This window comes from Panthera uncia (genome assembly GCF_023721935.1).
Source record: "Panthera uncia isolate 11264 chromosome B2 unlocalized genomic scaffold, Puncia_PCG_1.0 HiC_scaffold_24, whole genome shotgun sequence".
Lineage (NCBI taxonomy): Eukaryota > Metazoa > Chordata > Mammalia > Carnivora > Felidae > Panthera > Panthera uncia.
Window position 1 is genome coordinate 5,215,969 of NW_026057580.1, and position 21,680 is coordinate 5,237,648.

The 21,680-nt window shown below is 43.0% G+C and overlaps 1 protein-coding gene and 1 pseudogene across 4 annotated transcripts in view; one reads left to right on the forward strand and one right to left on the reverse strand.

The window, feature by feature from the left end:
• The window catches only part of CMTR1 (cap methyltransferase 1), a 54,730-nt gene extending 35,813 nt beyond the window's left edge, over positions 1-18,917 (reverse strand). For 3 of the 4 annotated variants that reach the window (XR_007462659.1, XM_049653346.1, XM_049653343.1), the window contains exons 1-5: positions 16,536-18,648; positions 7,012-7,163; positions 5,285-5,443; positions 2,291-2,383; positions 811-882 (exon numbers count right to left, since the gene is read on the reverse strand). Coding sequence is in view for 3 of the 4 variants with exons in the window: in XM_049653346.1 (XP_049509303.1) it covers positions 811-882; positions 2,291-2,383; positions 5,285-5,443; positions 7,012-7,163; positions 16,536-16,683 (624 nt within the window). In the remaining variant the exon portion in view is untranslated. The other variant, XM_049653344.1, reaches the window with a different exon arrangement.
• On the forward strand, positions 9,917-10,357 carry LOC125938153 (cytochrome c oxidase subunit 6A1, mitochondrial-like; annotated as a pseudogene).
• Positions 18,918-21,680: the final 2,763 nt, after the last annotated feature.

A 21,680-nucleotide genomic window follows, 5' to 3' on the forward strand; every position in this document is an offset into this window, starting at 1 on the left:
AATCCTTAGAGCAAATCTGTTTCTCCACTCCAACAGCAACTTTCCAGGGACCAGAATTCTGATGTTGAGCTCACTCAGAGAGGGCAAACAAACCAAGACCAGTGTTTTCTGATGGCACCTAATGCACAACGGAGACCCCTTCTTCCTTCTCCCAATTTTTTCCCTGGGGAACAAAAAGCCTCATTTCACCTGAGTTCCAGTCACCTTAAGGATATTCCCAACCCTCTGCCGGCAAAAAACATAAGTTCAGTGAGGCTGGTCTGAGGTATTACTTCTTCTCCAACCCATTTCTTCCTCAGAGGTTCCCTGGCTCATTCTGCCCCAGGCAACGTACTTCCCGACACAAAATCACTCCAAAAGTATCAAGGAGAGACTAACATTCACCCAGCGTGTCATGAGCTTCACGTGGATTATTTCATTTAATTCTCATAACAATCCTGGAAAGTATTCTCTCCCCATTTTATAGATGGGGAAACTCAAACTCAGAGCAGCTAAAGCAACTGGCCCAAGGTCACACAACAAAAAAAAACCTGAAAAACAAGGATCTGAATTCAGGTCTGATGGTAAAGAACGGACCCACTGAGTTGTTAAGTGAATCCTTTCCCGGCTACTGACCACAGGGACAGCGCACTACTGCAGGGAACCAGGAAAAAGGATACTATCTCAGAGAAATGTAGCAAGACACACATCTGATCTCCAGGAAAAACCTCAGCTAAACTTCAGCCCCACAACCAATTCAAAAGAACTGGAAGAGCCCAGAACATCCCCTCACACAAGGTTTTCAACCCCAGCTCTAGCCACAGGCCTTACCTTACACTGCAACACACTGTGAAGCAGCTCTTCCCCACAAAACTCTGTCTCATCTTCAATAATCATCTTTCTCTACAGAAAGAAGAAAACAATCAATAACGACCACGTGTGACTGCATTTAGGGGAATGAATGGAGAAACGAGGGTTCCAAGTGAGTAGAGCAAGAAGGGGCTTGAGTGTCTGCCAAGGAACATCAATCCCTGGGGGAAGGGAAAGAGAAAACCTTAAATCCCTCTGGCTACACTCCAGATGGCTGTGAGATGAAGCAGCCCCCTGGGTGCTCTGACTAGAGCACCATATGGATATAAGACTCATGAACGCTGAGGCTGAGAAAAGCAAACAGGAAGGAAACGTTCAAGCTGTCTGCCCCCAGAGCATGGAGGCAGACGGATGGGGACCACCCTAAATGACAGAAGCCTGTTCTTCCTTCAACCAGGAAGCCTCCTGATCGATGATGAGTACAAAGGTAGGACACCAGGCACCAGGTAGGAGCTGGTAGCATCAGAGAAGACAAGGGTTCAAGAGACCTTCACATGGGTGTCAGATCCAACCTCAGGTCTGAGTGAGGCTACCTCTAAACCAACGATGCTCAGACTTGGGTGTTCTCAGGTTTTACACACTTCAAAATCACTGAGGACCCCAAAGAGCTTTTGTTTATGTGGGGGATATATACGTATCAACATTATTAGAAATTAAAACTGAGAAAATGCTAAAATGTCATTCAGTGTAAAAAAGCAATACATTTTGTTAACATAACATATTTATGAAAAGTAACTATATTTCCCCAAAAAACTTTTAATGAGTGGCACTATTTTCCATTTTTACAAATCTCTTAATATCTGGCTAGATTCTCCTCTCTACATTTACATTCAATTGGTTGTGGTGCAGCCTCTGGAAGACTCCACTGGACACTTATGAGAGAATGAGTGAAAAGACAAGTAACTTTCCAGTACCATTATGAAAATAACCGTGACCCTGCAGAGCCCCTGAAAGGGTCCTGGAGATCCCCAGGGGGCCCTACACTTTGAGAACTGTTCTCCAGACCATACTGATTTGGTGGCTATCTACTTTATTCTTACAATTTTCCAGAAGGAGATTAAACAAATTCCCTCTGTAACAACTCCCTCATTATTTTCTGAGGACAGGGACGGTGTCTTTTCATCTACCTGGAACAGTGCCCAGCAGTGACCAGAATATACACAAATGTATAATCAGCTACTCTAAAAAGCATCCATGAGGAAGACAGAAGTTATGCATTTTGTGCTGCCTTGCAAGTTAAATGACTAGGAGAAAAAAACCTTGTCACATCTCCTAGGGGAATATCTGTAAAGCCCTTGACACACCATCTTGACACAGCTTTACTCTTGCCAGAATGGCAGATTTACATTTTTCTTAAACTATGAGTATACATACTAGACTCAAGGAGAAAAGTCAGGAGATAAGTGCCAATAATTCAGGGTGTATTTTCCTGAAATCCTACCTTTCCCACAACCATCCAATCACTCATTTCCTGAGTGTCAGGAATTTCAGTGGTACATTCTGGAAACCATGACACCTGCTCACAGGCACTGGGCTACAAACAAAAAAGAGGCAAGTAAGTCAAGTAAAACAACCCCTTAGGGCTATGCCCCAACTCATTAGGGTTTCCCCCAAAACAATCAAAAGGGACTCAGACAAGACTAGGAAGGGTCCCTTCAGAAAGCTGAGACCAAATGCAGTGGTCAGACATGAGAATTGAGAGCCATGATGCTAAAGTTTAACTTCTGAAGGCCAGCAACAATTCTAGTTTGAATCTCTAGAAACTTCCCAAAACTTCAAAGTTTCTTTTATTTGTTCCAATGTTATTTCAAAAATACATACTATGGGCTAAGTACTCAGAATGCAGTTAAAAAGACATGGTCCTTGACCCAAGGGGCCTACAATCAGAGCAGTAGGGACACAGGGAAGCACACATAGGATATAAGTCTATGAAAAGGTAATTATACCAGGAAGACCCAATGGCAATGTGTCTCACCTCCTGATGCCTTTCAAAGTGTTATGAACAAATAAGATTCTTCACCTATTCATTCCAAAGCCGAAACTGGCACCTCAATGGTGTATTCTCTTAATTTTTCAATTACATTATACATTAGAAATATCTTCAGTCCTGTTTTGTTTTTTTTTTTTAAGATTTTATTTATTTTTAAGTAATCTCTTCACCCCACGTCGGGCTTGAACTCACAACCCAAGATCGAGAGTCGCGTGCTCCGCTGACTGAGCCAGCCAGGCACCCCTCTGCGGTCCTTTTAAAAACTACTGATAGCTAGGCTCCACCCTCAGAGTATATAATTCTATCAGTCTGAGGCAGAATCTGGTTCTAAGTACATTTTTAGCTGTCCCCAAATGATTCTAATGTCCAACCAGGACTACATTCACTGGATTATAAAACCTAAACAGGTGGCTAACCTGCGTGGCAACACTACACACTGCCTCCCAAGCAAGTGTGGAGAAGAGACTCACCACTACAAACTGAAGCAATGTGATTAAAGGCAATATTCCATGCTCTGAAAAGCATAAAATGGTAACGCAATGCAAGGTCATGAGAGCAAGCCAACCATCAACTAGAGAGAGAAAGTTTCAAAGAAAAGTTACTGAAGCCTTTTGTCAATGAATCTGGCAGTGAATCATGGCTTCCCCCCCTCCCCCCACCCTGGTCAAATCCATTTGTAAATGGTTATACATTATAAACTCTAGGGGGAAGAAAACTCACATACACTTGGCATGTCCTTTTGGAGAAAATAAGCAGACTCAATCTCCCCACAGAAGTGCGAACATTAAGGGCAAAAATGGACCGCAAAGAGGACTTTGTCCGAAGGGTCAAACCTTGCATTCCACATTCCTGGGCTGCAGCAGGCACCAAGCACTTTCTCTGCAGCGACTCCAGGATTGGACAGTCACCCCAAGGCAACCCAGACTCATCTACCTTAAAGAAGTGGACACCAACTAATAGGCCAAACTCTTAAACAATAGGGCAGCTCTTTTAAGAGAAAAACTGAATCACAGTAAGTGATAATTAGGACAGCCTTGCCTCAGAAAGGAATTTCAATAGCCTGTGTCCATTAAAAACAGAGATCTTACAGGCAAATTTGAGATTCTGAGTTAAGTTAGTTCTAATTCTGCCCCACTAAGAGAATCAAATCAAGACTCTTTACTGGTTTTCATACAAATGAAGACATGGAAAGCACCAAGTATTTCTGAGGTAAAAACCTCTACCTAGCACCCAATTACAAATATTTACCCTATTCTGCACTGTGTCATCTGCTATTCTGCTGGTCTCGTCTCCTCACAACTACAAGGCAACACAGCAGGACCACCTCCAGAAACCATTAGCTCCTGACTTGTCAGCGTCTTATTCTGAAGCCTTATTAGGCTTTTATCATGTGCATTCACGAGAGTTCTTTCCTGAACTGGAATATCAGGGAGACAAAATATCAATTCTCCAGAGTTCAGAGCCACGTGTGAAGCTCAACTACAGCAACTAGGTAGAAGACTAGACATTTGTGTTCTATTTTCTCTAGTTTCAACTCCGTAATGGTAATATTTCATCATTATTTTTAGTTGCTTTTATCGCATCTACTTCAAATCCTCTGTGAAATACGATAGGACATAAATAAATGAATAAAAATAAAATCTCAACATCATCTGTGCCATGAAAAAGGACAGGAGTCCCTTTTGGTAGTTGGGGTTAGAACTGGTACCCAACCAGATAAGCAGACCAAACAGTAACTTATGGAGTATAAACAAACACCTACATAGGTAGAGATGGGGTGTCATAAACCCATAGAGGTGCAAGACCTTAGAGGGCATCTAATCCAGTCACTCACACAATGGGTAAACGGGTCCTCATTCAGCGCCTCTGAATCCTTTCAGCAGAGAGAGGGACCTCACTATCTCATGAGGTACCTTAACCACTAGTGGAAAGGTATACCTATTTACTAAAGTTCTTTGTGGGAGCGCGTGGGTGGCTCAAGTCGATTAAGCATCTGACTTCGGCTCAGGTCATGATCTCACAGCTTGTGAGTTCAAGCCCCACGTAGGGCTCTGTGCTGACAGCTCAAAGCCTGGAACTTGCTTTGGATTCTGTGTCTCCCTCTCTCTCTGCCCCTCCCCACTCACTGTCTCTGTCTCCGTCTCTCTCTCTCTCTCTCAAAAAATAAACGTTAAAAACAATTTTTTTAAGCTCTTTGTGAAGTCAAACTCTGTCTTCCAGCATCTTCTACCCACCGGTCCTTAACAGAAAACAAACCCACATCCTATCATATCTCCCTCAGTATATCTCTTCTGTTTCCATTATGGACATCCCCAGTACAAGTCCATGTAAAAAAAACCAGTTCCAATCCCCACTGCCTCTGGAGACTTCTAATTTGTTAATATGGCTACTTAAGGCCACGTATACAAATTGGCTTTCCTGTCTCCTCCTCCCCTCACCAGTTACCTCTGGCTCATCTCGCCAGTCCACATTCAGCTCTTGATCAAAACCTTGCAGGGTCAGACCCAGGCCTCTTCGACCTTTTTGATTAGAGGCCTCAACGATGTCCTTCCGACCCTGGCTGTATTTACCCAATCCTTCACCTTCCCTGAAGCCCATCTTGGCCTGAAAAAGAAATAAGATAGAGCATTTAAATAAATAAACAGATAATAAGGGAGCACTTCTATAAACAGACATTTACTTAGCCCCTATCACGTGTCAGACATTGTGCTAAGCTCTGAAAAAACATGAGTTTTTTTTGAGTAAGGCCTGAAGTTTTCCTTTAGGAAAGCCCTAATGAAGAAAATAAGCACAAAAAGTAACTGCAGTTTAACTGTGGGTCCAGTGGCTGTCTATTCTGGAGGTGAAAGTCTAGGGCAACCAGAAGCTGGATAAATGAGAAGGAACCTCATAGCTGTAATTAAAAGCACCAAGAGCACTTAACAAATCTCATTGGACATTTGCACAACTACCCTTCCAGCTAATTTGTCTGATTAACTGAAACGTAGCTCTAGAGTAGAGTTGATAAAGAGAACATAATTTAAAATGGAAATGCTTCAAGCAGCAACTCCACCTTACTCTCAGCCACTCAAACAGCCTTACCAGGTAAAGACAATGAGGGCTTGCAGGAGCCCACTTAATCAAGATATTAACTGAAAAATCACTTCATGTAACACTGAGGTATGGAAGGTACCATAAGATACTGGACAGGAATGTTTTTTAAATGTCACCATTGTCCATAAGCTCACACTAATCCCCTGAGGCATTGGGCCCAGTTATATGCCCCCAAAATCAGAAACCCAAATCCCAAACCCAAGCACCCTTATCTAATAAAAGAACTCCAATCCTAAGAAAACATAGTTCCTCCTTGAGGGTCTATATTCCCTTTGGAAGGAGCATTACCAACTCAAGAACTGGACAGAATTCCTACAGCAGCCACAAATCTCTCCCCAGGTCAAAAAGGCTGACTGAGCTACAAACCTCCCCACTGTCCACTTCCCCAAAGTTTGTGGCCCCCCAGACTAGAATCCGGACTATGACTTCAGAAGTTGCAGTTCTTACTCTTAAATGAATCCAAAAGAAAATGGAGGGGTTAACTATAATATTAATATTTCTAGTCAGAAAGCAAACTTGAATTTCCCTAACCTTTGTGCACTAACGTTTGATAAGGAAAGCAAGCAGGTCTTCCTGGTCGCTTTCCTTCTTCTGATATATCAATGGAGTATAGAAATTGGGAAGGAGAACCGGACCTTCTTTCGAAATAATATAAAAGACTGTTCTGCTCCCACTTATTTTAGGCATCTGAGAGTGAGCAGGATTTTAGTCATTTCTCTTGAGATTACTCACTAGAGCAAAAATTCACAGCATGAAGCCTCTTTACCCATCCACACACATCTATGTGTAGGGAAGTATGTTCACATGTACTTACAATAAGCTTTCATTACTAGGGAGACTAAAGAGTGATCCAGCTCTGGACAGAAGAAGCAGGCTTGTGCAGCCACTTACCATGGATGATTCAAATGTGACAGATAGTTCTATTAAGAAGGGGGCCACGCTCTCTCTACTAAATTTCAGTGGCTGAAAAGCAGAGGAAAAACTCATGCCCTAGCTTTTCTTCTTTTCATACCAATACAATTTCCCTTCTCTTACTCTGCTGGTGGAGCTTTAGAAACCCAACCCGAGCACTGACATACCATAAGCTTCTGGGAGACACTATTATACATGGAATAGCGAGAAGAAGTTCCCTCCACAAGGGAGTCTGCTTTGAACGCATCGTCAAAAGAGTCAGAGCTGTGTTGCTTCCCCTCAGTCTCACTGTCGGACCCACTTAGGCTCGTGGTAGATGCTGGAAAAGAAGAAAAGAAACTGTTTAGGTGAGCTTATGGCACGAAGTATCCTCTAGAAGTCCAGGTTTCATTTATTCAACTAGTGTTCAGTTTATGCATCGCACACATAAAGTCCATTAAATGACCCAGGGTCAAACGTATTCTCTACCTCTTACTATGTTAACGTGAGCAAGTCACTCAAAGTTCCTAATAGTACTTGACACACGACGGGAGCTCAGAAATAACAGGTGTCCTTTCCCATCCTTTCAATTTCTCCCCCACAAAACTGAGATGATAATACCTACCTCATGGGGTTGTATGAAAGTTAAATGAAACCAGTGTTTGGAAGTACACTGTCAAATATAAAATGTATTTATTGAAATTTTATTTATTATTTGAACATCAACTTCCAAACACTGATACCTAGCTCCATTTTCAACAATTTTATCATGGGACTAACAGTTTCTGATTGCTTAATCTCCTGGTTTCCTCTGTTTTCACAGTCCTTCAAACATGTAGGTAAGAGGGCAGATCTACAGCACTGCCCCAGAGAAGAGGTAGAAGAAGAGCAAGGGAAAAGAGAAGGGTGGGAAGAAGGAAAAAGAACAGGAAGGGGGAAAAGAAAGGAAGGACAGGGAAGAGGAAAGGTGCTTATGCAGCAGCATCAACTAAGGCAAACAGCAGAGGAGCTACACCTAAATGCTTCAGGAGGAAGCTGGTGGCCTAAATAAGCTAAACCATTATCTTCATGGTCAACCACCTCGTTACCAAAGGACTCCAAATAAGACCCACCTTAGCAGCTGCCAGAAGTGGTCGGTTACCTGTATCCTGGCTCAAAGTGGGATGACTCACACTCTATTCACTATGTCTGTCTGGCTCTTACCCTCTCTTTTATAGATACATGAATTTCTTAAATTGAAAGCGATTTCAACCTGATGTAATTTTATTCAGGTAGTTTCTCAGACAAACCCAACCAAATTTAGAAATGGACCGTATCTCAAAAACTTATCAATTTCTGCATATTCCCATTGAAAATGGTATAACTTGCAAGCCAGGAAGAATGCAAGACAGAAAATGAGGGTGGTGGTGTCTAATCTCATCCCAAGGCTTGAGATGTTGTACAGTGCTCAACGGTACACACATTTCATTAATAAGTAACTGTACTTATTTAAGAATAAAAAAATTTTTTTCCAGTTTACATGTATTATGCTTTCAAACATGTACTAGTTGTTACACTAGAAATGCTTGTTACTTAGACCTAAATATTAATAACACAAACTTTTAGTTATTTCTTTTGGTCTAGGAGCATGGTGAAAAAGTTAAGGGAACACTGAGGGTGCCAAGAATCAAAAAAAAAAAAACACTTGGGAGTCTCTGCTCTATGTACTGAAATGAACAGATCACCAGGACATACTGTCAAATGAGTAACAGAAGAGCTAGACCATATGCATGACACATGGCATCCTAAGTCTATACTAAAGAGAAAATAAGAATATATATTTATATTTCTTGTAATTGCACAAAGAGCTTTTGGAAGGAAAGATGTACAAAAAGACCAATAAAAGTGATTATCCACATATGCGGAGATGAGGCATGGAGACAGAATGCCAAAATGATTACTTGGAACAAGTGAAAGACATGACATTTGATTTACATTTTATATCACTAGAGTTTATACTTACTATCTTTTTATATTTTTGATTTATGAACCATGTGAATATATTACCTATTAAAATTTAAAATAAATGTGAAAAAGAAAGTGACTGACACAATTCTCTTAAGGAAGAAAGGAAGTCCCGGAGAAGAGATGCGGAGTCAAAGCCTGGCTGCTTGTTAAGGAAAGGCACTCGGGTAAAACAATTCTTCAAAAACCCAAGATGGTTACTATTCAGGTATTCGTAACTTGCAATGACGTCATAATTCTAAAGCCTATCTGCACTGATCCGCCCACTTCCCCATGAGAACACAAACTCACTAAGGGTGAACATTTGAGAAGAGCCAAGCCTTCCTCCAGCACCCCAGGCCTGATTCTCCCTCCCACCGGGCCCCAGCAGCAGCAGCAGCAGCAGCAGCACTATCAGCCCAGCACTCATCACAAATACTAGGACAGGGTCACTCCCAGAGAGCAAGAACTGTGTCACACTCCACATCCCATCTCCAACACCTGGACTGAATCTTTCCATTTAACAAAAATTAAGTACTCACTGCAGTGAATTTAAAAAAAAATTTTAAGCCTTGATTTATGGTCTTAATGTATTAACTACGAATACATTTGTCTATAGAATGAGACATGTACAAAGTAATCTAGAAATTGCAACATAAATTTTCCCTTCAATAGTTTCATATAGAGGAGAAAACTTGAAAATAGTAATACCCAGGGGACAAAATGTACAGTATTGCCAAGAATGGCTTCATGTCTCACTTAGGTACATTTAACTTTGTTTTACCGTTAAAACTCTGACAAAGATGGTTTTTAAAAAAGCTGCTTTATGACCTAATGCCATAAAAATTTTTTAAATTAAGTCTTTAAACTTTTTTTTAAAAAAGGTTAAGAACAAAAAGTTTAAGCATGAGTGTGAAATGCCTATACCTTAACAGAGAATTGGGCCTTCCTTGGACTATTAACAAAGCCCATTCCCCCACCCCTCCCACCAGTAGGCTGAAATAGGACATGTGTCAGATCTGTCAGAAAACAAAACACTGGTATTGTTTAATTGATCAGACAACCACTCTGGTTCAGAACCTGTTCTACAAAAGGTCCATGCTATATATAATGGGGCACTCCCCTAAAGTAATAACTCTACCCTCAGAGTTTAAAAATCAGATAGCTAAGGTCCTGGTTGAAAATGGTGGCAGCAGCTGGGTACAGGTTTCTAGGCCACTGGGTTGGTCCAGGGCACAACTGGGGTGGTCCATGTCAGATGGCACACATGGCAAGGAAGGCTCAGCCTGCACGTGTAAGGCCCTCACCCACTCTGTAGGGCTCCCCAGTGTGGAAGTGAGCATGTTGAACATCTTCCTGAAGTCATCTCATGGAGAGCACGAGAGATTGGGAGTTCATCACCTACCCCCATTTCCACATCAGGTCCAAGCCCTTTCCGTGGGGAGATGGTAATCATACTCTATTCCATAACTCTCACATGAATTCACTTCCCACTAGCTATGAAGATGAATAAAGAGAACCTGGACCACTGCCCCGTGGGGACCACAGCACTGGTTTAGACCATGACTCAGCACAAGGACCAGAAAAGTATATAGGAGGGGCACCTGGGTGGCGCAGTCGGTTAAGCGTCCGACTTCAGCCAGGTCACGATCTCGCCGTCCGTGAGTTCGAGCCCCGCGTCAGGCTCTGGGCTGATGGCTCGGAGCCTGGAGCCTGTTTCCGATTCTGTGTCTCCCTCTCTCTCTGCCCCTCCCCCGTTCATGCTCTGTCTCTCTCTGTCCCAAAAATAAATAAAAAATGTTGAAAAAAAAATTAAAAAAAAAAAAAAAAAAAAAAAGAAAAGTATATAGGACCTTAAGCCCACCTTCCTTACTTGTATCAGATGATGACTGGTACACTGATCTTGAGTCCCTTTGCTTATGGCAGGAGATGGCTTAAATAAATAACTTAGATTGGTCCATGAAAAAAAAAAATTTAATAATAATAAATAAAAATCAGATAACTAAATATGCATTTCTTTTCTTTCAAGGATATAGCATTTTGCAAAATAAAGAAAAGTCCTATGAACATGTTTGAAAAAAATAGAATAAACTTAAAACCAACATTCTGGTTCCTAAGCAGTTAGCAAGGAGAAATTTTGGTTGAGAACGTCCTGTATGAGAGGTTATCAAATCTACCCTTTCCTCTTAAGGTTTCTCCAATTCTCTCAAAAAGGAACTGACTTGCTTACACAGACCAATGCAGCACATGTCACAGAGTGCCAGAGAATGCCACTCAGAAGGAAAGACCCAGAACAATGAGTAACCATGGAAACTGTGAGGTGAGGTTATATTTATTTTCTGTTTTGCACTTGTCTACATTTTCTGTGTGAGAAATAAGAATATATTCATTAGAGGGCGGCTGGGTGGCTCAGTTGTTAAGCATCTGACTTCGGCTCAGGTCATGATCTCACAGTTCGTGAGTTCGAGTCCCACATCGGGTGAGCATGAGCCCTGCTTGAGGTGAACACGAGCCCCGCTTTGGGTAAAAAAAAAAAAAAAAAGTCCTGCCTCTCTCTCTCTCCTCCTCTCGTGGGATATTTTCTCTCTCTCTCCCCGCCAAGCCCCGCCTCTGCCCCTCCCTCACTTGCACACACACACTCTCTCTCTCAAAAAAAAAAAAAAAGAAAGAAAAAAAAAAAGAATACATTTGAGTTAAAAAATAAATAAATAAATAAAGCTATAAAGAAATAAAGTACCATTCCACACCTTGAGAAGAAGCCAGTTCCTTTTTAGACCAATCTTCAGAGGGCAGCAGATCTAAAGAGGAAGAGCTCTCAAGTGGCTCAAGACTAACCCTGGGTTTCTCATCTATTCTCTCACATACAGAGGAAACAGATACACTCTACAGCACAGTGCCCACATACTAAAGAATTGTGCTTCCAAAGGTGAAATTCTCTTTACTCAATTGTTTCCGTGCCTTCAACCTGTACCAAATGACACAGAAAGAGGTGGTATGTGGGCAGGTCCCTAAGCACAGCCCTTAAGTTTCTTTCTGTGTAGCCCAGGGATTCAGGGTCCTGACTAACCAGAAGCTACAATGTTAAATCAGTTACTACTCCTTTCACCAGCTCTCTGGGGATTCATAGGCCTACCTACGACAAGTTAGGAAAACCTGGTATCCTCACCAAAGGAGAGTGTGCCCTTGGTCTAGCTCCAGTTAGAGTTGCAGGCTCTCAGGTTTGCTTGAGGACCTATCTGTGGTCACTCATCAATGGTATGAATATCATTCCTGGGCATGCAGGGCACACACCACCCTCAAATCTCAAAGAGAAATCTTTTGTCTTTTTTGTCTTCGTAACATTCTTGGACCAAAATGACAGGGAGAACCAAATTTGAGTGGAAGGCTTATCAGGCAAATCAGTGGTGACTCTGGTGCAAACTACCAGCACCAGATTCTGGCACAAATTACCTTTCCACTCCGTTCCTCTTCCTTAGGCGTTACCTAGCATGCAGCTGTCTACATGGTTCTGAGAGTGAGGTTGACGGGAGCTAAAATATCACCTTACCAGGCATTTGTGAGATCAAGAAGTGTCTTGGATAAGCCTTATTTCTTTTATTTCATGCAGTATTTGAAGCCAATTCTTAGCCTGCCATGATTTAAGATAAAGTTGCCTGGATTAATCCTGATGCCCACAGACTGCCACAGTCACTACCCATTTTACCCCTGGGCCTTTGGGGCCACTCTTTTCAGATGAAAAGGAGACAACTGTCATTGCTGCAGCAGTAACTAAAGAGGAGATTTAGCCTCCCAAGACTGATAAGAATTTAGCAAACACTGGGCAATTTTGCAATGAAGATATAAATTAACAGGAGTAATAAGGTCAGTCTATTAAAATGATTAGTTTCATTAAGAACTTGCCAAAGCTGGGTGGCACTCCCATTTACCTCCCCAGGAGCTCCCCTTCTAAAACCTAGCAGAGAGCCCAAAACATTATTTAGAGTTTTCATTTAAGAATTCTTCTCTACCTGATAGAAATCATTACTCTTAAGTCATTTTAAAGAAGAAAAGTTCAAAATTTTTCACATAGCAATACAACAGTAGGGCAGAATTTTTTACATGGCAATAGAACAGTAGGGCAAACAAGCCAAGATTAAAAATGAGAGTGACAACACATATAGAGAGGCAGTTCCAACCACTAACGGCCAAGGTGAGCAGCACACAGATACAGAAGAATAAATTATGGATTTTAATAAATATCGCATCCTGCCTAACAACTGCTTTGGAATACACTCATTCCTGTTTAAAGACTCAATTTCTCCTTCATGCCAGACAAATGGTAACTCGTTAGAGCAATTTAAGCAGATACCGATAAAGGAAGTTTTTGATTAAGGTCATGAATCTGGGCTGACAGGAAAGCGATGGTGTTTCAGGGAAAATAGCCTATTTAGGGAAGAATTAAACCTGGTGGAGGGGAAGACGCTACTAGCGTGGTGCCAGCAAAAGGGCCTGGCAACATCCAAAGCAACACACTGTGGGAGGGCCAGGAGCCCGCACTGGATACACACACAGCTGAAGAGAAAAGGAAACTGTCTTGGAGCCTAGACCGCATTTTCCCTGAGAGAAACAACTAAAAAGAACAAAATGACCTCCACCTGCCTCTTCTTACTTCAAAAGGTTGTTACTTAATAGCAAATTTCCAAGAGTTTATTTAGGCTTAAAAATCCTTCAAAGTCCTCTTAAAATACTCAAAAGAGGGGCACCTGGGTGGCTCAGCTGGTTGAGCGTCCATCTTCAGCTCAGGTCATGATCTCGAGGTTAGGGAGTTCGAGCCCCACGTCAGGCTCTGTGCTGACAGCTCAGAGCCTGGAGCCGGCTTTGTATTCTGTGTCTCAGTCTCTCTCTGTCCCTCCCCTGCTCACACTCTGTCTCTCTCCCTCTTTCAACAATGAATAAACTTAACAAAACAAAACTCAAAAGAACACATGATGCCAGAGTGGCCATTACAATAACATCCCTTTTTTCCTCTACTCTGGTCAAATGTCAATCTCTGACCAGGCAACGCAGTTACCTTGTCAATAAAGTAAAATAAACACACTGATTAAACTAAATAGATCTATTAATGAGTCATTGCACTGAAGTAGCAGACAAAGCACAAATAAAGACAGAAAGCACAAGAAAGCACAGAAAGACAAAAACAGTAACTACTATTTTTTGTTTTTCTATTTGTACTCCCTAAAGAGCATTTTTCAGTCATCTGTTCAACAGTATGTTCAGGTAGAAGTGGTTGAAGCAAAAGGAAACGCATTTGCTTTAATGCAATGACCTCACTAGGAAAGCTGTATATAAACCCCAGCAAATGTAGTTTCTGGAGAGACAGTAAACTACCAGGGCACACCGTCCAGAGGACACCTAAGAGAAGCCAATACAGAACAGAAATGATATAAATGCTAAGTACTTAGTGAAATGATCTTCTACAGAATGGAGGAGGACAGGCAAAATGAAAGAGGTGAAGCATTTTAAGCTCCTTGGAAAAGATGCTACTGGTACTTCTATCAATTCTATTCAGTGAATATTTATTAAGCATTTATTCCATGTGCGAGGTGGGGTGGGGGCAGCACAGAAAGCAATCTTGCTGATGAAGACACCAGACTCCAGCCCTCAGTTTTTGTGACGTGGAGCTGCCCCTTCTTAAGATAAGCTAAACCAGGGAAATCTCACAATGTTTCTTTGCCTCTGCCTCCCGCCTCATTTCCTGAAAAATGAAAAGGACCAAATGGCCTGCTGCCAGACACATACAAGGTACTGGCCACATCTAGACTTCCATTCTGTACACACAACAGCACTAGTCAATCTAACTGAATCATATGGCGCTACTTCCAGAAAAGGTTAAAGCTATTTGGTGCAATTAAGGGGGACGCAGGGGGGAGTTGGGTAATCTCAATTCAGTCCATTTTAAAAGCTTGAAATTTAAATCAGACTGGTTCCCTTATAAGATCCTTAACCATGTACCTTCCTCTACCTGGGCGCTGCCCTCTCCTTACCTCAAAGAGATGTCCCCCGAGAACCGCTTAGACCCAAATACTGCCGGCACCTGAGCACATCTGAGAAACGTGAAAAGCATTTGAGAAATTGTGAAAGCACAGATGTGCTTTCCCTTCTTCTCTTGTAGGCCATCTCTCCCAATAACCCACAGTTCTACCTAAGGAGACTCTACTTTCACCAAGCTGCTCAAACCCCAGGTGAAAAGCAAAACTCCCTTTCTTCAACAATCCCTAGAACCAACGCACCCAGTATGTTTTTGCCTTCCCACTCAGTAACCTCAATTACATACAGCCTTTCTCAGCTACCTGGAATGGAAGCTACTATGACAACTTTAAAGGCAAACATATCTCCACACACAAGGTTATGAGTCTCTTATTCAACCGGGACCACAGCTGCACCAAACGCTTCATTCAGCTCTATTGCCAGTCAAGCTTCTCCTCTCGGAACCAGCTTCTCAGTACAATTGATGAGTAACTGTCCTTCCATTAGTCTACCACTTGTAAACTGTATTTCCTACCACTCTCAAAGGATGCTTCACACCCTTTCAGTCACCAATCTGTCACCAAATTTCATTCTAATTTACCAGTGATCCAGCAAAGGATCCAAAATCCAAGATGGCTGGTATACTGGACTGACTAGCGTCCCTCCAAAAAGCTATATCCACTCAGCACCTGGGAAATGTGAGATTTGGAAATATGGTCTTTGCAGATGTAATCAAATTAAAATGAGGTCATACTAGATTAGGGTGGGCCCTGATCCAATGACTGATGTCGTTATAAAGGAAATTTTGCACACAGACACACACAGAGGGAAGTCAGAGGCAGACTGGAGTTATGCTGCTATAAGCCAAGAACACCAAGGACTGCCAGCAACTACTAGAAGCTAGAAGAGGCAAGGAAGGATCCTTCCCAAGAGACTTAGGAGGGAGCACAGCTCTGCCGACACCTTGATTTCAGACATGGGGCCTCCAGAACTATGGAGAATAAATTTGTTGTCTTAAGCCACCCAGTTTGTGGTAATTTGTTACAGTAGCCCTAGGAAATACAGCTGGCAAGTCAAGGTAAATGTAAGTGGAACTACTTCTAATTGCTTGGTATCTGAGGCAAGCTCGTAGGCACCTTACAATTTCTCACAGAAAGCTACCTATGGAAACTGTGAATGTCCATAACCCTAAAAAACAGGCAAAGCAAACGTCAGTTTCAACCAGATCAGTGAAATCTTTTGAGTTTAACGTCAATAGTGAGCACAGGATGCTCCAATTCATTTAGGTGTTTCTGGTCACACATGCTGAGGGAATTGAGAAAACAGAATACAAAAACCTGAGGGGAATTAGGCCAGATCACTGCAGCAAAGAGCCCATCCCCTGTGAAAGAGCCCCGGGATCATTAAGAGCAATTAAGAGCACAGGGCACTCAATGCTCACCACTACTTCCAACAGGTTTAAGGCAGCAAAAGAGTGCCACCTGCTGAAAGGCCAGCAGCAGAACTAAGGCACTACTGTCAAAATTCCAATTTTTTTATTTAAAACAAGTTGCCCGTTCCTAGTAGAAGAATGGCAGAAGCAAGAGAAGCTATAGCAAACAACTCTCCGTAGAACTTGCCTAATTTCCCTCAAGGGGCAGTGGACTGTGTTCTGCCCAATTCAGGCACCAGGGATTCAAATAACCAGATGGCCAGTGGCCTCACATCACGTGGGCAAGCATACCTTTTGCTGCGTGATTGACAGAAGAGGGAGGTTCGTCATCAGACGTAGAGCTGAGGTTCAGGGCAAGCTCTGCAACTCTTTTCTTCTGTTTCTTGATAGGGGCAGTGCATTCTGGATCATTTCTCCTCCTCATTGTTACTGCAACCATAAATCCAGATAGTCAGCTGCCCTTGTTAGAGCCACTAGGATCAGAGCAGGGATTCCAAGGTAAAAGTCATCAATGGAATGGGATTTGGCAATTCTAAATAGCTTCCAGTGCCAGCACTTGAATAGCCTCTTCCTCAAATTGAAGTCCAGGAAGGATGCTAGCCAAGCTTGTCTTCAATAATAGCAGTTAATTTTACTGGATAATGTGTGGTGCTTACAGATCCAGAGGCCTCAGGGAAAGGGTGTCAGATACCAAAAAGTCATGGATCAACTCCACAGGCCACAAGGAGGAAAAAAAAAAAAAAAAAAAAAAAAGCCTTGGGAACTTATCATTCTATACTTTTCATGCAACACTAGCCATGCACGACAACAGTGTAAACTGGACCTAATGAGTACCAACCATTCCAGAAGGTGAAGGGACCACCCCAGAATGACTGCTCCATCACCATTATTATTTTAGCAAGACAATTAACGGATTACATAATATGATAAAAATACTGGCTGTGGTTTATTTCGGGATATTTGAAAGCATGGAAGAATTGGGAAAGTTTTTAATGAGTAAGGAATGGAAACAGTAGTTGACTCAGGGCTGAGGATACAGAAGAGTAGGAAAATTACTGAAACCAGAAGTAGCCACGTCATAGGACTCAGGTACAAAAATAATTTTAAGAACACGAACACACCTCCGTGAAAAGAGGATGGAAACAATCAGGCACCACATCACCATCACCCATGCCCATGTGTAGGCACAGGAGGTAAGCATGAGGGGGAAAAAATGCGATGGAATGAAGTGATTATTACATCTAGAAACTTTAAGGAATGATCAAGTCAAAGAGCAAGCAAGAGTAGTAGTGAATACAGTGTGGTTTACACACAACTGACTGTCTGTTAAGACTCAGAAAAGAGAAAGAACTCAAAACATAGGAGCCAACAGGTGGGTGACCAGCTGGGCTGCAATTCCTTGAGGAAGGGGAGGTGCAGAGGCACAAAATGGTCTTTTAACATGAATCACAGCAGGAAGAAAGCAATGAAATGCACAGATATCACTGATCCCTTCAATCTCACAAAACCCTGAATCACATGTTTCACTTCTCTCCAGCTCAAGGATGAGCCCATCAACCCAATGCATAATCTTATCCTCTTTAAGGAAGCAGCCTTTTACTAGGCACAGGCAGGGGTTATCCCAGGGAAGAAAAACGGGAGACACTGAACAAAGAGAAAGCAAGACCACGTTTCACTTTAAACCAGCGTCTTAAATGCCCCCAAAGGCCCATAACAAAAGTAAAAGGGCCATCTGATTATTAGCGACTCTGAGAGATGGTAAGCAACGGGAATTCAACGTGGACTGCGTCGCGGTGGGTGCAAAAAAAGAATACATAGTTGTGTGAAAGGCAGGAGACACTGATGCTCCTCCCCAAACCATCTTAGATTTGGGCCTTCCAAATCATCTACTCCAGCGCTCTCATTTTCCACTGGAAAAAAACTGAGGCCTGAGAGGGGAAGGCCGCACACCTTAACCAGTGCCCTGCTCCAGTGACCGACACAGGCCAGAAGAATGTGCCCAGGCAGGGAACTTCTGCGTGGAAGGCAAGAGGCCTGGTTCTACCTGCTGCTCCCCCAAGGGACGGGTTCAAATCCCCTCTCCAGTCTTCTCTCCCGGGGTGTCGGTTTCGCACTGCCACCCCTATCCACTGAGGGAGGAGATGAGCTCCCATCTCTCCGAGCCAGTCTTTTCATTTGAAAACAACGTGTGTGAATGTGTGCGCAGAAACGTTTGTCAGCGGCAGCTCGGGCTGCGGGAGCTGGAAGAGCGGGTGGGGAGCGGGGGAGGGTGGAGAGGAGGAGGGGAGAGAGAAGGGGCGGCGAGGGTCACCACCGCCGGTGCGTGGCCGAGGCGGCGGTGGAGGGGAGAGGGATGCTGAGCCCGCGCGCCCGCCCGCTCGCTCCCCCCGGGCCGCGCGTCGGCACTCACGCTGAGGGGAGAGGGTGAGCTGCCTGGGAGCGGAGAGGGGGGGGTCAGGCCGCCGTTGCCGCCGCCTCCTCCACCAGGCCTGGCCCTGCCGCTGCCAGAGCCGCCGCCTCCTCCCTCAGTTTCGTTTCCCCCACAAGCCAGCCAGCTCCGCCGGCCGCGCTGTCGCGCTCGGGTCCCGCCCTGCGGGCTGCGCAGTTTGATGACGTCACGGGCAGCCCGCTCCTTCCCGCGGCCGGGTCCTGGCCCCGGGGAAGAAGACCCAGGTTAGGGCCCGCCCCACCCCCACCCAGGGCCTTCCAAGGCGCCTGCGCGGAAGAGCCTAGCGGGGAAGGATACGAAAGTAAAAGTAACCGAGGTACCTTCTCTTCCCGCTCTGGGGACGACAAACAAATATAAAAATTGGAAGAGCAGGTGTCGTCACATCACCCCATTTCACTTAATCTCATTGTCTTCAGTTTACAGATTAAGAACAAGTTGAGAAGGTAAATGGTGAACTGGTTGAGGGCAGAAACCCAGTCTTCTTGTTCACTGCTGGCTGTATCCCCAACATCCAGCATATAGTATATCCTAACCAGATGTTGAACGAAGGTCGGGAGGAAAGAAGGAATGCTGCCTATGGCATCTTACCATATGGACGCAGATGGTTTCCCATCCCAAACCCTCTTCCAGTTTTCTAGCCAATATGGCCAGACGTGTGCTGAACATCCTCACTCAGTCACTTCACACCCATAAATTCTAATCTGACTTTATGTTCTGTAAACCTGCCCTTTTCCCAGTGAATGGCACCACCACTCATCCTGTTGATCCAACCAGAAATCTGAGATGGCCCATTTTCCTCATTCCCCAAGTCCTCCCAATATATACTTCATTGAGTTTACCTCCTAATTATGTCTCATATATATCCATTCTTCTCCATCCCCATTGCCACAACCCATGCACTCACTTTCTCTAACCAAGATTAGTCCAATAATCTCCAAACCATTATCCCTGTCTCCATTGGTGATGCCTCTGGTGTAGATTTTTAAAATTTTATTCTGATCCTGTCACTACCTATCCATGGTTAAAACCCAGCAAGGACTTCCTATTTCACTTAGGTTGAAGCTAATGTCCCTGAGATGGTTACAAAACTCTCCAGTCTCACCCCTTCTGCAGTCATGCCTTGTGTTACTGATCCTTTATCCCCATTGCCATGTCTCCTAAGGGTTCATCCTCCTGTCTGGATAGCTCTTCTCCCCCTTTGCTTGGCTAATGTCCACATATCCCTGATATGTGTTTAGCATCCTTATCTGGAAATCTTTCCCGACTCCCCAAGTATGGGTTGGGAGTCCCACCCTGTGTTCCCATAGCTTTGTCCTTCTGCTATCAAAGCATTTATCACAGTGTTGTGTAATGACCCCTTGACAGGTTTGCCTCCCCAACTCGGTTGTAAATTTTGTACAAGAAAGGTTCTTTCCGGGGTGCCTGGGTGGCTCAGTCTGTTAAGCATGTGACTTCAGCTCAGGTCATGATTTCACAGTTCATGAGTTCGAGCTCCGCATCAGGCTCTGTGCTGACAGCTCAGAGCCTGGGCACTGCTTCAGACTGTGTCTCCCTCTCTCTCTTCCCCTCCCCAGCTCATGCTCTGTCTCTCTCTGTCTCAAAAATAAATAAACATTAAAAGAAATTTTAAGAAAGGTTATCTCCATCTGTCTGTATTAAATCCTTAAGATCCATAAGATTTAATACAGCGGCTGGTAGTAGGTGCTCAATAGACATTTATTGAATCTGTTGAAGTATGGAAGATGAATGAAGGTTAAGTGATGTGCCCAAGGTCACAGAACCAGGAAGCAGCAGATGAGCATTTAAACCAACTCACGACAGATTCTTAACGTATGTGTGCCTTAGACACCTTTGGTAATCTTGTAAAGCTTATGGACAGACCCATTCTCAAAAATAATAATTTGAATGACACAAAATACAAGTTTAGATAACAGGGGAAATCAATTATATTGAAATAAATTATTTAATGAACTTTGTGATTTTTTTGTAATTTTAATGTAAAGCATTAAGTAATGATTTTAAAAATAGGAAAATTAAAGATAAAATTAGTTTTTGATATATATGAGTAGAAAACCAATGAATAGAGCTGAAACAACCAAATAAGTATTTAGGGGAATGATGAATCTTGATTTCTACCTTACACCATGTGCAGAATTAAATCAAAATGGATCAGACCTAAACATAAGAGCAAAAATGGTAAAGCTTGTAAAAGAAAACATTAGCAACTATGGAGAACAGTAATGTATATTTGAAAGTTACTAACAGAGTAGATCTTAAAAGTTCTCATCACAAGAAAAACAATTACCACTGTGTGAGGTGATGGATAGTAACTTATTTGTGGTAATCATTTCACAACATATACATATTGTCATTATGTTACACACCTTAAACTGATACTATATGTTATTATAACTCCATAAACAGGGGGACAAGGAAGTTAAAAAAAGAAAACAGGAGAATATCCTTGCAGACATGGAGTAGACAAAGGTTTTTTTCACAAAAGACCAGAACAGCATTAATCAGAAGAAAAACTTAATAGACCTCATCAAATAAAAGGCTTTTTGCTCCTGAAACCAATATTGCACTGTATGTTAAATAACTAGAATTTAAATAAAATTTTGGGAAAAAAATAAGAGGCTGTTGCTCATCAAAAGACACCATTAAGGGGCGCCTGGGTGGCGCAGTCGGTTAAGCGTCCGACTTCAGCCAGGTCACGATCTCGCGGTCCGTGAGTTCGAGCCCCGCGTCAGGCTCTGGGCTGATGGCTCAGAGCCTGGAGCCTGTTTCCGATTCTGTGTCTCCATCTCTCTCTGCCCCTCCCCCGTTCATGCTCTGTCTCTCTCTGTCCCAAAAATAAATAAAAAACGTTGAAAAAAAAATTAAAAAAAAAAAAAAAGACACCATTAAGAGGGGCACCTGGGTGGCTCAGTGGGTTAAGCCTCTGACTCTTGATTTCAGCTCAGGTCATGATCTCATGGTTTGTGGGT